We start from the raw sequence: 16,050 nt of genomic DNA, 5'->3' as shown, positions 1-16,050 counted from the left end.
TAGCAGGAGTCAAAAACACCATTGCAGACTCCCTCAGCAGGGAACTGCGCTCCTGCCACGAGTGGGAACTTCAGCAGGACCAGGTGGACCACCTCTTAGTCAAGTGGTGCAGGCCCCAGATCGATCTTTTTGTGACAGCGGCAAACTCCAAATGCCAGAAGTTTGCCAGCAGATTCCACCAACCGAGGAGCCTGGGGAATGCGTTCTCCTTCCGTCGGAAGGGCTGTTTCTGTATGCGTGTCCTCTGTTCCCTCTCCTGCTACGAGTCATCAACACACTCCGTGTCAATGCAGGATGATACTCATCGCCCCGGTGTGTCCTAGGCAGATTTGGTACCTGGACCAGCCTCCGGTCAAGCTGCCAGTGGTTCCGAATCTTCTCGCCAGAGAAGGAGGCACAATCCTGCATCACAACCCAGGATCACTGACCCCAAGGGCTTGGCGCCTGCAGCAGGATAGTTTGGAGGGTATGAGTTGCCAGCAGACGGCACACAGGTCCTCACCAAAGCCAGGGCGTCGTCGAAGTGCTACGGTCACAAGTGGAAGCGTTTCGCTACCTGGTGTCGGTCACAGAAGATTACCCCTTAGAGGGTCACAGCCCCACAGATCCTGCCGTACTTGCTACCCTTGTCCAAGGGTGGACTGGCACACGCCTCCATCCAAATACATCTGTTGGCTATCTTCCTCTACACCAGGAAGATCTTCACTTTGATCCCACCGACTCATCAAGGAGTTTCCAAGGACTTTTGAGATTTTTCCCGCTGGTGAAGGCTCCTGCACCTGTGTGGGAACTCAACGTGGTTCTGACAAGGCTCTTCAGGGCCCCCTCAAGTTTCTCTAGTGGAAAACAGCTTTCTTTGTGGCCATCACCTCTGCCAGAAGGGTAGGTGAGATCCATGCCCTTTCCTGCAAGCAACCGTACCTGACTTTCCACAAATTGAGTGTGGTGCTGGGTACGCCCTCCTCCTTCATGCCAAAGGTTCCATCGGAAACCCATCGCAACAAGCCTTTGGTGTTACCTGTTTTTTTCCTGAAACCTTTGTCGCCGCCGGAAAGGGCCTTGTGCTCGCCGGACGTTGCTCGTACCCTGAAGTTCTTCGTGATGCGCACAAAGAGTTTTTGGAAGTCTTCACAGCTCTTCGTGAACTTTGTTCCTGTGAACCATGGGAAGAGGTGTCACGACCCCCACCCAGAAGACCCCCTGGCAAGCCCATGGGCCAGGAAGGGTCTCCACTAAAACCAGGCATCCTTGGCCTAGGCCTTCTTGGGGACAGTCCTGGCGCCTTTGGCGCCAGGCTCATACTTGATAAAGGACTTGTATTAGGAACTACTTTATTTCAGTGTCAATCAACATGGAGGCATCCACATAGCTTGACTCCTTGGTACCAAGCTATGCAGTATAGTATTTTTGGGTTTGGTACCATAGGAACTATTTTACCTGGACTACTTTCTTGAAGCTATTTAAACCACACCCGACTGGGATAACACGCTTCGCGTTACTTTGCAATTCTGTGACGTGACGCTTACCGTGTTCAGCTGCACCCGCGAACCTCGGAAGAACAGCATCTGTTAAGGAGAAAAAGGACATTGTTAGCAGCAGCAGCGTACCTGTAATTTCATCGTTAGCTGTCCACGGCTCTTGAGATCAGCATCCTGGAACCAGCGCTCCTCCCGGACTGACGGATCTGCAAAAAGGAAGAAACAAGGCATTAGACATTTTTACAATTTAATGAACGGTGCCGAAAAGCTTACCTGACAAGCCGCTCCTCGACCAGCATCGCCTCAGGAATTCCATGCACCGGGTGAGCACCGCGACCTGTGGGAGGACAAGACAACAGGTTAGCAAGAGGCAAGGCATCATAGCGCTGCGCTTAGCGTCTACTCACCGCATCAAGGCGCTCTAAAAACCCCATTACTTACCGGCGAGACCCACTTCAGTCTACGCCACATATTGGACTTCCGCGCACCTAAGGAAGAGAAAAGACATTAGTTAAACCAAAAAGGCAAGCAAGGACAATAATATAGCACAGCAATAAGACCCACCTGAAAAACTCAAAGCAGGCCGGCATCAGTGAAGTAACTCGATCGCAAACGCCCACCAAGCACAACGCGCCCCTGCCAAGAAGGCAGGACGGAGAACACACCTGCATTAAAAACAAGGTGAGGAGAGGTCCAGTGAGACCGCGGGTATACCGGGTGGTGGGGGGGGGCTGTTTACCCCAGTTGCCCAGTCTTGAACATTGCCCACCTGTATTCCAGGCAGAACCCTCCCGCTGGTCACACCTGGGAACCACAGAGAAGGATACCTTAGTCCCAACTGCTGGGTGGCGTCCCCGTGGAACCAGGTGAGCGTAACAGAGGCCTGTCCGAGGCTTCCATTTCAAGATGGGTCTCCAGCTGCATCACGCACTGTCATCGGTTGGCTAACCGACCGCTGCCTAGCTGTCCGAGAGCACACTCCACCGGAGCGATCGCTGCAACAACAGCGTTACTGGCTAGTGTGTCCCTGCTCGACATCTGCAGGACTGCTACGTAGAGGTCCACGCACACCTTCACGAAATTCTACTGCGTTGACAGGGATTCCAGGGAGGAGTCCAGAGTCGGCCAACCAGTGCTACGCAACCCGTTTGCTTGAGGGGAGTCTGTTCTAGGGGTAAGTGTGCTTGCTTTTGATGAGCCTTTCCACCTCGCGTGGTTGGGATCTGTTGTACTGCTATGTATTCGTTATTCATGAGCATGTGAATCCATGCCAGTCTCCATGCTGGAGAAGGTTTAAGTTACTTACCTGTAACTATTGTTCTGCAGAATGGGTCTGGCATGGATTCCCATGTGAGCCCTCCCTCCGTTCCCTCTGCAGCTCTTCTTGGTCACTCTGCCACTTTATGTGCTTACCAAATCTGAAAATGGCTGCCTGAGGAGGGGTTTAGGGAGAGGACGGTCATTGGATGGGGGCAGTATGACCCAGAGGACAGTGATTGGTTACAGTTTGTAAGTGAAAAATAAACTGTTTCTTCTTTTACCAAGGAATCCAGCCTGACGACCGGGAATATTCATGATCATGTGAATCTGTACCAGACCCATGCTGGAGAACAATAATTACAGGTATGTAACTTAAACCGTTTTATTGGATAGATGGACTGGAAGCTTACACCGAAGCTAATAGCCTGACTATAAACGTGAATAAAACAAAAGTTTTTTATAGTGGTTTTAAATGCTCCCTGGGAAAGAAGGAACTAGAACGAATGTAAAGTTTTATTTGTGTTGGTTTTTATTTCATTGAGGGAAATTTGAAGGATATTTTTAATCATGGTTTCAAATGAAAAGAGTGTTCCGTTTAAAAGGCATCTTCGTGCGTAAAGTTGTACAACTTCCACCTGGTGTTCTTGCTCCTGTAGTAAGGTACGAGCTGAGACAGCTGTCAATTGATGCAGTAGTGATGTGGTTGAACTTGATTATGTTGTACAAGATTGCCTCAGCAGAAGAATCAACCATCTGGTGGCTGTGAAAGCAGGTAATGTCAAGAAATCCAGAGCACTCAGTGAAGGCATCATGAAGCAAGGCACAGACAACAGACCTTCGATTCAAACAAAAAGATTTTATTAACTCACATGTCGGGATGGTAGAAGGCCTAACTTGCCCTATCCTAAAATGAGATTTCCCTACCTAAACGAAACTAAGGAAATTCTGAGCCAAAGTTCAAATTAAAAGTCTGTTGTGTCCAAAACCTATCCTTACCCTCACAACTAAAGCTAAACAATGTGTAGGGATGTCAATAATAAAATAAATGGTGATCAACACAAAGGTCTTAGCTTCTTCCAGCTCCTAGCTTCCCTTTCAGCTCCCCTTCCCCAAGTTAATGAAAGTTTGACAAAACCTCATGGTTCCCTTCCCCAAGTTCAGGACAGTTCCACAAAACCTTGGGGTTCCCTTCCCCAAGTTCAAGACCATCAACGTGCACTTATTCTCAATCTTTCAATATCAAGATTAGTTCCAGATAAACTTAATACTGCTTTGGTTTTCTTAACAGTTCATCAGGTTGCTTTCCCTTGGTTTGCTTGAGCAACCTCCCTAGCTTTTCACAGTTGGGGCTACCTGGTCTAGGTGCAGTTGTCGGACTACACGGTCCACCTGCTACAGGTCGTGCAAGCAGGCGCCTTAGGCTCTCCTGCCCACACATGTTCTTCTGTGTTTGTATCTGTATCTGGATTCTCACTTGACCTTTTTATCTTCTCACAGTTGGGGCTCCCTGGTCTAGGCGCTGTTTTCTGACCGCACGGCCCACCCATTACAGGTCGTGCAACCAGGAATTCTAAGTTCTCCTTGTTAGCCCCTTGGGTTTGCGACAGAATGCCACAACTCCTTTGCCAGTCCTTGGCCTTGTCAGACTGTGTTTTTGCATATATTTCACTTAATGGCGATTTTGTTTCTTCACCACTTTGTTCTTGTGTTCACTATCAATTTCCCTTCTCTGCTTTCTTTCGTTATTATATTTGGCTTTCAAATGGGCAGTATCTGTTGTTCATGCACAATTGTCATAGGCTCATAGCTTTGGCCAAAAGTTTTCATTTAGTTCGGTATTCAATCTGCACAATCTTTCAACCTGTCGCTTGCAGGTTAAATGACTTTTAATATTTTCTCCAGTTCAGTTTCTCATGTGCATGCCTTTCATTCATTCAGCTTCCATTTTGGGTTTCACTTACAGCCCCAGGAGCGCATCGGCTCGAGTGGCTTCCCTCTGCACTCACCGGTCCTCCGCGACTCCATCGGGCAGCTCTGCACCTTGCTTCCACTTTAGCCTGTACGTCTTGTTTAGTTTGCGATCCAGCTCGCACTTTAGTTTCGCTCTGCATACGACCTGCAGCCCCATTTCCCTGCTGTGGATGCTGTCGGTCTCTTCCTTCGTTCGTGAGCCTTGCTCGCATTTCAGATTCGGTATCCACACGGCCAGCAGCTCTACCTTTCTTCTGCGGACGCTGATGGTCACTTGCTCTCCTCTCACTATCCTTGCCGCTCCGGCGGCGTGCCTTGGACCATTGAGGCCTCCCCATTTGTGGTTTCTCACGCAGCTTGTTGACGCCTGGGCTCCACACTCCACTGAGGTCTCCTAATGCCGGCTTCCTGTTTCTCCTGCTGGTCCCATCTTGGCAGCCTCCTCACAAACAGGTTTTGCTGCTGGTTTGGTCTCCCACACTGCTAGGCTCCTCCCTTCTTATACACCTGCAACCACTTGACAGGTTGCAGTTGTGAATTCAAAATTGTAATTGCCTCGTTGCTATTAGAGGAGCTCTTGCGACGTGCCTGACCCTTCCAACACTCTGCAGGCTTCTTCCTTGTCTCAGTACTAGAGTGGTGAAATGTGTTGCTAGTGTTTACTACTCCTAGTCACCTCTTCCTCGTCCCAGTGATAGAGTGGTTTGAATGAGGGAAATTGAGGGGAGTTTTTTTTACAATGGCCAATAAAGGCCAGGAAAGTGTTAGGTTGGTTCTCATAAGGGAAAGTGGGGATACCATGTCTCGCCTGTGAGTACCCTCTTCCTAATCTCAAAGGACCCTCCACCCAGGTGATCCTCCCATGCTTCTACACTCCCGGGGTCAAGATCTAGTAGTGATGTTCCTTCATTGGCTACCTGAAAGGAGGAAGTTGTGGAGAAGGAGGTGAGCACGGGAAAACTCTTGAGCAAGTTTGGTATTTCCCATTAAAAGCAACAACAAAAATCTTTGGGAACCAGGCTGGATCAATACCATATAAGAGGTGCGCAAATATAGATTATATGCTGGTTTTGTTAGACGCGCAACCTCTTGGCACCCTTCCACACTATGTGTATCAATTTCCATGTCCGTATTGGCGCCCCCAATATCTGCGCCTACGACTCATTCTTTTTCCAACTATTTTAGGTGCTAGAAAAAAGAATGAGCGTGACAGGAGGACTCTGCCCTGTCAGTGATAACATTGAGAGGATTCTTCATCTGTTACTAGAATGCCAGGGTTTATCTTCTCAGCGTTCCTACTATTTTGGGCATCTTGTTCAAGATTTGAAGACCCTCTCGAGTGCATTAGTCTGGTAATATATTTTAACTTCAAGATCTAATGGTTGGGGACTTGCTGCACTGTGCTTTTTAAAGGAATTGTTCCCCTGATGCTATGTTATGGGGTGGTGATGTCCATTGATAATGTCTTAGATTAAATAATTGTACTGTGTTTGAAAGTTCTTATAATGTATATTTGAAAATGAATTTACTCTTGTTTTAATATGTATTCATCCCTTATCATTTAAGAAAAGTTCATTGTTGAACTAATTCACTAATAATAACATTTAAAAAAATTACATTGTTTTCATTAAGAAATTTGACCTACTGTACCATCACACGTGCATTAACCACACAGTTCGACTCCCTTCTTCCCAAGCTGCAAACTGCCACTTCGTAAATGTAGTTCAATTGCAGAGGTTCTTCTTAAAACAAGGCAATAGTTTGTTTGAAATTTTGATAAGATAGACCCTTTTTAAGTACATGACAAAGTTGTGTTTCTGCACACCCACCCCATTTTGGATTGCAGAATACACAGGTATCATTTGAATCTTCTCAAAACATTCTAATGAAAACGTGGTGCCCTTTCAATGTGTCAGAGCTTTTATTTATGCCCACACCTTCGAGCAACCCAAAATACATAGTTTTCCTAAAAGCAGATAAGGGTGGTAAGGACGTTTGCTTTTTAATTTATGTGAAAAAGAGGTTTACTTCTTAAACCAGAGCACACAGTTTAACATGACTGCACTTCTTTGTTTTCAGCTGAGCATCTCTGTGCATTTGAAGCTGTTGTCAAGCAGATGTTAGAAGATGTCCAGGAGCGACTTGTCTACCGGACACATATATATATTCAGACTGACATCATAGGTTACAAGCCTGCTCCAGGGGATCTTGCCTACCCAGAAAAGTTGGAAATGATGGAGGTAATGGCTAAATTAATTCCTATTACTTTTTTGTTTCGTTCTCGACAGTTAATTTCGAGGTTCATACAAATTCTATAATAGTGGCGTATCTTAGTTACATATGTTAACCAACTTTAGACCCATAGCTTTTCACCAGCAGACTAACAGTATTTCTCCAGCATGCGGTCTTACATGGCTACCCTTGAGATGGCCGTTGTGACCGTTGAGGTGGTGCCTGCAGTCAATGAGCCTGTAGACGTGACCACCGGTACCGCCAGCCTGGCAGACTGTGTCGTCAACGATGTTGGAGTCTTCGTCGACAATGGCAATGATTTCGGCAACGTTCTTGGTGTTGTCCAAGATGAAGTTTTCGTGGTCGTTGACGATGACACAGCTGACGGCGGTGAAAAATGTTTCATCGACGCGGTTGACCATGACAGAGTGGACGATCTCTGGCCCTCCGAAGACGGCGTCCCCTTCCTGCCTGTCGCTAATCCAGATGACACGTGCTGCGGTACTCGTCGACGAGTAAGTCTGAGCCTTTTTTGCTACCTTCTCATTGGAAGCATCCTGAAAGGGTCTCGACCTCTTGCCAGAGGGAGTGCAACCTTTAGGCTGCTAGTTCTGGCATAGTGATGACTGCTCACAGACACTAAGTCATAAGCCTTACATTTGTAAAGAAAGACTGGCAAATGGGGCATCCCTTCACATCGTGGTCTGGGTGAAGGCAGTAAATGCACTTTTGGTGGCGGTCCTCGATGAAGACATTCTTCTGACCGCATCTGGAACAGGCCTTGAAGAGGCTCTTCTTTTCAGCCTCCGACATGGCGCGTGTGCATTGCCCAAAACTCTGTTTGTGCCCTCACACGATGTAGCAATCGGACAGATGGTAGGATCGAGACCGGCAACAGATACCTACTGCCGACAAGTCACAAAAGTGACGGATTTGGAGAAAATTGGAAGAAATAACTATCGAATATAGGCAAAATACTCAAGAAAATCGAGGAGCGAAACTCTGGGACTCCCAACATGAAAACCTGTGGTAAAAACCTGAAGATGGCCACCAGGGGTGGAGCTAAGGAGGGTCAGTATCATTGGCTGGGGAAGTATGACCCAAAAGTGACAGCAATAGGCTATTAAAGCGACCAGCAGTTTTTTTAGCTTAAAACTATACTACCTTATTCTACAGAGGATTCCCAGCCTGACGGTGGGGAATATTCATAGCATGTAAATACATGTAAGACCCATGCTGGAGAATAAGAGTTACTTGTAAGTAACTTCTTCCTTCATGGTGTTCCCATTACTTAACACCAATACCAAATATTTATCATCACAGATCTTATTCTAGAGTCATATACAGGAAACAGACAACTGCTCTAGCACTTTACATTAAAAAAAAAATGTATATGCACTGCTTGAATATAAATCACCTAACAAGTCACCCATAATCATGATCATAATACCCAAGCAGTGAATAAACATGGCACATAGACAGATTGGAGGGAATTCAGGACTATAACAAGGAGGAGTAGGACTGTGTTTAAGGAAGATGGGCGGTAAATAATCGCAGCATTGCCATTTTGTCTTGTTTCTCAGTACCGTCTTTAAATAATAGGACTCTTCCGTCTTTAACCAACTCCTCTCTGTATCGAAGCACAAGTTGTGTAACAATCCTGACCCACAAGGAAATGCAGTGTTTCTGTACCCACCAAAGGGACTGAAGAAAAATCCTAAATCAATAATCAGAAGTTGAACAAACCACTGCCCATAAAGCAACATTTCCTGCAACAGTTTATATGAATGCAGGTGTTGGAAAAAAGGCATTAAAAAAAAATCTCTGAACCATGCCAAAACTAGAAACCTGGGAGGCCTATTTAACTGAGAACCATTGTTCAAGTAATAGGGGAAGGCCATCACAAAGGGTGCATCCCTTCAACTAATTAAACTCAGGAATAGGTTTTTACTTCAAAGGGCTCATCATTGGATGGTGAGGACCAAGAGGCCACTACCTAACAAGGCCCTTCCAACGGAAACTCAGAAAAAGTTGAAGTTCCTTCACTCATCCACAAAGCCTCTTGGACATGAAAAAGAATAGGACCCCAGAAAGCAAAGAGAGAAAATGCAAAACACTGCTGCAAGTGAAATGCCAAAACAAATACTGTCAGACAAACCCGGGGAAACCTAGGAGACCGCTCATGAGCAAACCCATAATATTCGAGACTACACAGACGAACTGCAACAAAGCTGTCTGGACAAACAGAGTAGAAAGTGAAGCCCGGGACCCAGAAAATCACAGCTCATAAAGTTGGAGCTTCATATGGTGCAAAGTTCAAAAAGACTCAGGACACCAGGAAAGCATAGGGAGCAGGAGGGTGGGCAACTCAGTCAGCCCTAACCAAGGAAGAACGCAATATGGGCACCTCCCAAGAGAATGGTAGCCCTTTTACCTAAGATTGAACAAAACAGCCAAAGGACAGTCTAATGTCCCCTGTCGTTTTTCTTTCTTTTCAATTTAAAGAAGGTATATGTGTTATCTCCTGCCTTGCCTGCTGGTTTGTGGGTGAATGGAACCCTGATTGACTGGATGTTGTATTCCCTCAAACAGAATGTTCATTGAGTGTTCTGCTCTCAGTATTCCGTGAGCGTCAGCACCCATGGTGTTGGATGCCCAGTTTCTCTGACCTCTACATACTTACTTGTCTTGTCTACTAGTGCCTGCTTACTTCAGTGTTCCTGTGGCCTACAGTTAAAATACTTCCTGCTGCCTCCTGTCCTCCTTGTCTGCCATACTTCAATTATTACTCTGGCAACGACCTGGACACGGTCCATGCTGAAACCTGCACATAAGAAAAAGACGATGATGTGTGATGGGGCAGCTGGCAGACACAACTGGCACTCTCTTGAAGCATCATTAGTCCAGGCGGTGCTGCCACGGGTTAACTAAGTGAGGGGTCAACTCCTATGCCCTCCACTCAATGGGTCCTGCCCTCGAAGAGAAGAAGCTCAGAAGAGCCAATCAAACCCTAACAGAGAGCCTCCATCCTCTGTAAACAAAGTGAGGGGTCCTGCATCTCCCAACCGCAGCACCTGCTCTCAAAGAAGAAGGTGTTATCCATATGTGAAGGTATAGACTACACTGCCTTTCACCCCTCAGATTCTGTATTCAAGCCATCCTCAAGTCGTCCTCTGGGCTGCTAGCCTACTGTAAACTGCAGTGATATAGCATTCAGACAGCTTTTCGGATTGCTTTTACAGCCAAAATCCAGTTTGCTGTGAGTTACAGTGAGTCTGCGCTCTGTTCTACCACAGTTGTCCATCCAGGGCTTGATTGCGCCAATCTAAAGCCTAGTGCCTGGCCTGCTACCGAGTGCACAATGGGTACATCCTCGCTGAGCACTCTCCTACGCAGACCCTGTCCAAAGCTGCCTTCAAGGTCTATATCATTGCACCTTCTCAGGGCTTCATATCTGTCTTGCATGCTGACCGACCTGCCACACGGCAATGAATACCCCACATGCGGCAATGGACATTCTGCGCACTGTTACACTGGCATGCACAGTTAAGAGTGCCTCCTTAGCGCACTTAGGGCTGGATTAAAAAAAACACATGTCCCTTTCTCTAACATGGATGGGTCTGTGATGCCGCCCAGACTCTCTTCCGACATCTGACTTGCCCTTTCCTCCAACACGGAAATACCTTCTCAATATCCACTAGCTCACAGGGCCTAGGGCAGTTCACATCAGACTTCAGAGGCCGCCCGGGCCATATATCTGGATAGTTGTTCTTTTTATTGAACACTCATCTCCCTAATAAGCCTTGGAGTTCAGCCCAGATCCTCCTGCTTCACTGTGGGCGCTCACTCGGACTAGCAGATCAGCAACCTCTCCAATTTACGAGCCATAGCCTTCCTTGGCTTCAAAATTCCATATGTCCATAGCTTTCCGCAGCAACTCCGCTCCTGACAGTAAAATCTAATAATCGGACGATGTTGGTCTCTTCTCCTGCCTGCCTGTCTTGTTTTGCACGTTTATGTGACATGCTCTTACATTTAATACTTCTTTTAATATGCACCATAAGATTCTTTCACTCCACAGTGCTACCATGCTTGGTTTCTCTCTGTATAAGGCTTGCTTTCTCTTTGTTACCTTAGTTTTGCCAAAACATAGTGTTGCGATTCATCCACTCGTGGTTCATCTCCCACTTTACTGTCAAACACAAACACCTGGCTCTATTTTGCCCATAGAGTTTTTGACATTATATATCAGGCACTGAAAAACCTTCAAAATCTGTATAGTTCTGCAGGTTGAGTAACTAATTTATTTTATCTACTTGAGCGAAGAGAAATTAACTCGACCCATGAATTTGATGGCATAATATTTTTTCATATTGAAAAACCATGATGACGCATGAAGAAACATTACCAACCAATATTCTCTTCCTCCTGGACATTTTGGAACACAATTATATATAGACCTGAGAAAATAGGAGGTCCCCTCCCCTACACGTGATTTATTATTATGTATGGCTTCTATGAAGGTTATAATACATTTGGATGACTGTGTTAGAATTTCCAATAGCTTGTTGGATGGAGTTGGGGTGAGAATAAGTCTGATGGTATGACAGTTGATGGGTTTTTATTGCTATGATGAAAACAGGCACTAAGGGCCATTAATATTTCTCCCATTTAGAGATGACGAGTCCCTCCCTAATCTAGGGATCTCTGCTCCCCACGTTCGTACCTTCTGACCAGTTACCCCTGCTATCCAAGTTCCACCGGTCTTGATGTGATGGCCTGTTGAGATGGATTTTCAGAATCCGGCCTGTGGAAAGATTCTGAGAGGCCACCCTTTTCTGGTGAACATGGAAAGACACTAATGACTTGCCAAACTCTATCTGGGTAGTGTGACTCCGCAGCAAGGCTTACACTTAGTGTGAGAGTGGTGAGGGGTTCAGTTGAGTACATACAGAGCACACTTAATAATTCAAGTTAGGTGGAATGTATAGTAATACATTTATTTATTAGGCCTTAGACAAACTCTTTGCAGTTGAAATTCACTGGTAAGTATCATATTACACCTTCACTACTTATAAGCGTTAACCTTTGGTGTGCTCTACTAAGAACATTAACACTTTACTTTTAGAACACTGCTACACTAGAATTGTTTCTATTGTTTTAGCTAAGTCAGTAAATAAAGAACAAGGTAGGTAACCAGATTAGAGAACAAATATGTTGAAGGTAAGAGTTAGAAACCGAATACAAAGCCTTTTAAAATATAGCACTGCACCTTAAGACGTCCTTTTCTAGCTTGAAAAATAGAGAAGGCCTAGTGCCTTTAGACTCACAGGTACCAATTCAGTTCTTTTCAGGTAGCTAGGGGAGACCCTTTAGGAATCTGAACACGAGTTGGTAAAGCCAACAGGCAGTTTTAAAGTTTTTCTAAGTAATAGCACAGTTGTAGAAAAGTTTGTAGTAGACCCTCTCCAATTCAATCACCTTGGGGGATGCACTGGTGAGGATTCTAGACCAGAACTACTCCGTTCACAGTCGGGCAAGGGAGAGGTAGGACAAACAGTCTTGAACTCTATGGAGGTAGGGTATAGGAACAGGTATGCTTACTTCGGTTCACTCAGGGACCACTTTGGCAGCTCCTGAAATTGCTGGGCCCCCGTGTTCTGTGTCTTGGTTGCTGTGATGGAGGTCCAAGGGGTCATGAATGCATAGGTCACTTTCTGCGTCAGATTTTGGTTCTGGCTAGTCAACGGTTCTGCGCTCTGTTAGAGGGTTTCCTGAGACTGGATAGCTGGACAGCTGGGTGAACCTGGCACGATGAAGAAAGGATCAGCACATTGTCGACTACCTCAGATGCAGGCTCAGAGCTGCGATGGCCACTTAAAGACGAACCAAAGCAGCTACACCTGTAAGGCAACTTTGTCATGGAGTACTGCAACTGCAGGGAGGAGTTAGTTGTTCCACAAGTCAAGGGTCTGTGGACTCTCCAGTCCGAATTCAGACAGTGACCAATGCAGCGAGGTAGTCCATGAGGAAGCTGGTTCCGGGAAACTTCCAGAGGCTTCCGACGGCAGGATCTTCAAGCAGGGGTTGAGACGTATTGTTCCCACCTGTCGAGGGGTCGAAGCACCGATGAAGACCTTCTGGAGATCAGCAAATAAGCAGAGCTTTGCCGGGATGGTTGAAGACAATTGTGGTTGACTGCAAACACAAACTCTGGTTCTTCAATGGGATATTCCTCTTCGGGGTTGAAAGCGAGCCCCATTTCACAGGGGCGCACCCCTAAAATACAGGGGACCCATAATCACCATAAACCAGAGTAAATGCACCCCTCTAGGGAATCAAGAGTCATGAGGCTGTCCTGTAGGTGATGACAAGACTTTAATCTTTACAGATCATGAGGATTGGGGAAATGGCAGAGGGCTCTGCCATTTCAGGCCAGAATTGTGTCGTCGTCATCGCTGGCTCCCAATTCCTGAAGACTCTTCCTGGGCCGGCAGCTTAAATACTCTTCAGTTAGTCACTGGATACCCGCAGAGCTCCTCCAAACGTATCCGTCTCGCCATACAAGGGATATTGCAGACGCTCCAGTGTTGCATGGTCATGTTCCCTAATTAACATTAATGGTGTATTAGGAGGAATACTTTGTCACTCTTGTTTAGCATAATTTACTATGTTATAAACATTCATACATAAACACATCTTCCCGCCATTCTCTCAACATTAACTCCATAAAATTATATTTGATGTGGTCCAATAACTTCTACAGAAAAACACTTTTCTACTAATATGTTGTGCTGAATCCTGTTTTCCCATAGTATTCTGTCGTGCTTTGAATCTTTTTTTAGTCTCCATTGGCCTGTGATTGACAGGACCATTTGGTCAGCCACGTTCTCTGTTCAAGCCTGCCTAATCTATATTTAGCACAGCTTGACTTTACCGTGTGCTTTCACATTGGATTTTTAAAACTACACAGAATAACATTTACACGTGTTTTATAACTAATTTATTTGTACATTAGATTTGAAATATTACCAAACTATATTTAGTGACTGGCCATGCCTGTGTGTGATTATTTTGAATGAAAAAATGCTTTCTCAGTGCTTATAAGTCTTGCCTCATTTGTAAAGCGCTTGGGCGGTGCAGCAAGGCACTTGCCAAAGGCGCTCGCTCGTCCCCAACATTCCCCCCCTTTCGTTACTTCTACAGTAACAAACTCATCCTCACCCCACATATCTACAACCCCAGAAATATTAGTTTGATTTTCGCTCTTTATTGTATGGCAAGGTGTTTTATATCCCCCAATTGATACCATCATCTTTGCACTATAGGTGACTATAGGCACACATCATCGGAGACCCCATTGGCACGTGCAGAAGAGAACAAAGAAGAACATGATCACAGGAACAGTATTTATACTGCTGCCGCCAGCCGTGACAGGGCCCGATCAAAGACAACCGGTAGCCAATCTGTGTTCTGAATTCCACCTTCTTTTTTCCATTTGAACAGCTAGATTGTGCACCGCCTTGATGGCATGGGATAGTGACCCATTCTCAGCATCCTCCGGGGGTAGAAAAGTGCTGCAGCTGCTTGCACCCCAGGAGCCAAAAAATATGAAAAAGAAAGTCTCTGCTGAGCTAAAAATCCAATGCTTGTCGGGTATTCCTCTGAGCAGTGCGGAACAGTCTTTTGACAGTTTGAGCTTTTCTTTCTTCCCCGCTGTTGAAATCGTCTTTTTTCTGGCCGCATACCAAATTCTTGTGTGATCTGCAAGCTTCTTTCTGTTTCTTTTAGGTGCTGGAGTGGCTGTTGGCACCTCGACAGGCATTTCTTCTCCCTTCACATGTCCTTCCAGGATTACTAGTAGCACTGAGTGCAGGGTGGCCAGTGAACACTTGCCCCTCCAAGATGATAGGAGTTGCAAGTAGGCTTGTCAGCCACAAATCCAGTTGTAATCCATCACTGCTGCTGTACCTTTTGTCATACCAGGGATCACAAGAGTGTGGTTGCACTGCGTGGTTGCGCCACCAGGATCTGCTCCTTTATTGCTAAAACAAAGTTCAATGCTTTTGGCCCTATCTATTCGCACTGGCTTCTTCATTGTTGCAATCCATGTGATGTATTGGGACCATATTTGCGCACACATAGTCTCTATTTGGGATATTGCTTCTCCGATGTACTCGATCAGCCCATCTGCCAGGCACATCACTGTGGTGCCCTGCCATTTGTCATTGTCATTTGAGTAACCTCCCAAGGAGAGAAATGGTCCTTGTAGCCACTGGCGGTATTTCGTTTTGCCATTGCATAACGCTGGGTCTAGATCAATGCTTCTCAACTGCACACTATGTCCCTGGATTGTGCCCTTTATCCCCTATAGTGCAAGATGTACCAAGCATTGTGCCCCTGTAATTGGGACTGGATTTGGACCTAAAAACTTTAGGAGACCTTGATGTGTGCGGGATAAATACACACGTAACATCTTTCTTTTATTATATTCCTTCCTGTAATGCGCACATCAGAGCACTAGCTATTCAATGTTTCTACATTTTGGACATCAGAAATGCTGTCAAAACCTAACACCTTATGTAAATCATACGTCATTCATACTTCCCGTTTCATTCATTTAAGAAAACTTGTAGGGGTGGCCGGCAAAAAGTGAGACATTTTGTATTTCCTTTTTTATAGACATATTGACATTTTTTCCAACGGTCCCCCCTACCCCCTTTATATGGCCACCCCATATAACAAACATCTCTTCATCCATTCCAACAACCACGACCAGTGTCATACAAAACAACATATTACTACAACATTTCTAGACTAAACAACATCTTTATCATTATCCCTACATAACAGAGAGGTCGGTCAGCCATTTTTGCTTATACCTGGAGAGGGGAGAGGGGAGAAGGGAGAGAGAGGGAGAGAGAGGGAGAGAGAGAGAGAGAGAGAGAGAGAGAGAGAGAGAGAGAAAAGCAGGTGTGTGCCACTGCACACCACCCTGGCATGGATCCTCAAAAATGTCTCTCCTTTGGCTATGCCCTTACTAAACCTTACCTTTTCTCAGGTACTCTTAGAACACCCAAGAGATGCACCCAATATCTAACTCTTTCAT

The 16,050-nt window shown here is 45.7% G+C and overlaps 1 protein-coding gene across 1 annotated transcript in view; it reads left to right on the top strand.

Moving 5' to 3' along the window:
* COG3 (component of oligomeric golgi complex 3) overlaps positions 1-16,050 on the top strand; it is a 1,080,852-nt gene that overhangs the window by 491,952 nt on the left and 572,850 nt on the right. The window contains exon 13 of the mRNA XM_069640775.1: positions 6,789-6,949. Within this exon, the coding sequence (XP_069496876.1) occupies positions 6,789-6,949 (161 nt within the window). The remainder of the gene's footprint in view (positions 1-6,788; positions 6,950-16,050) is intronic.

Source organism: Ambystoma mexicanum, chromosome 7q (genome assembly GCF_040938575.1).
Source record: "Ambystoma mexicanum isolate Mex_15411 chromosome 7q, UKY_AmexF1_1, whole genome shotgun sequence".
NCBI classification, from domain to species: Eukaryota; Metazoa; Chordata; class Amphibia; order Caudata; family Ambystomatidae; genus Ambystoma; species Ambystoma mexicanum.
Note: the sequence above shows the minus strand (reverse complement) of the source record. Positions and strands in the feature narration are given on the sequence as shown.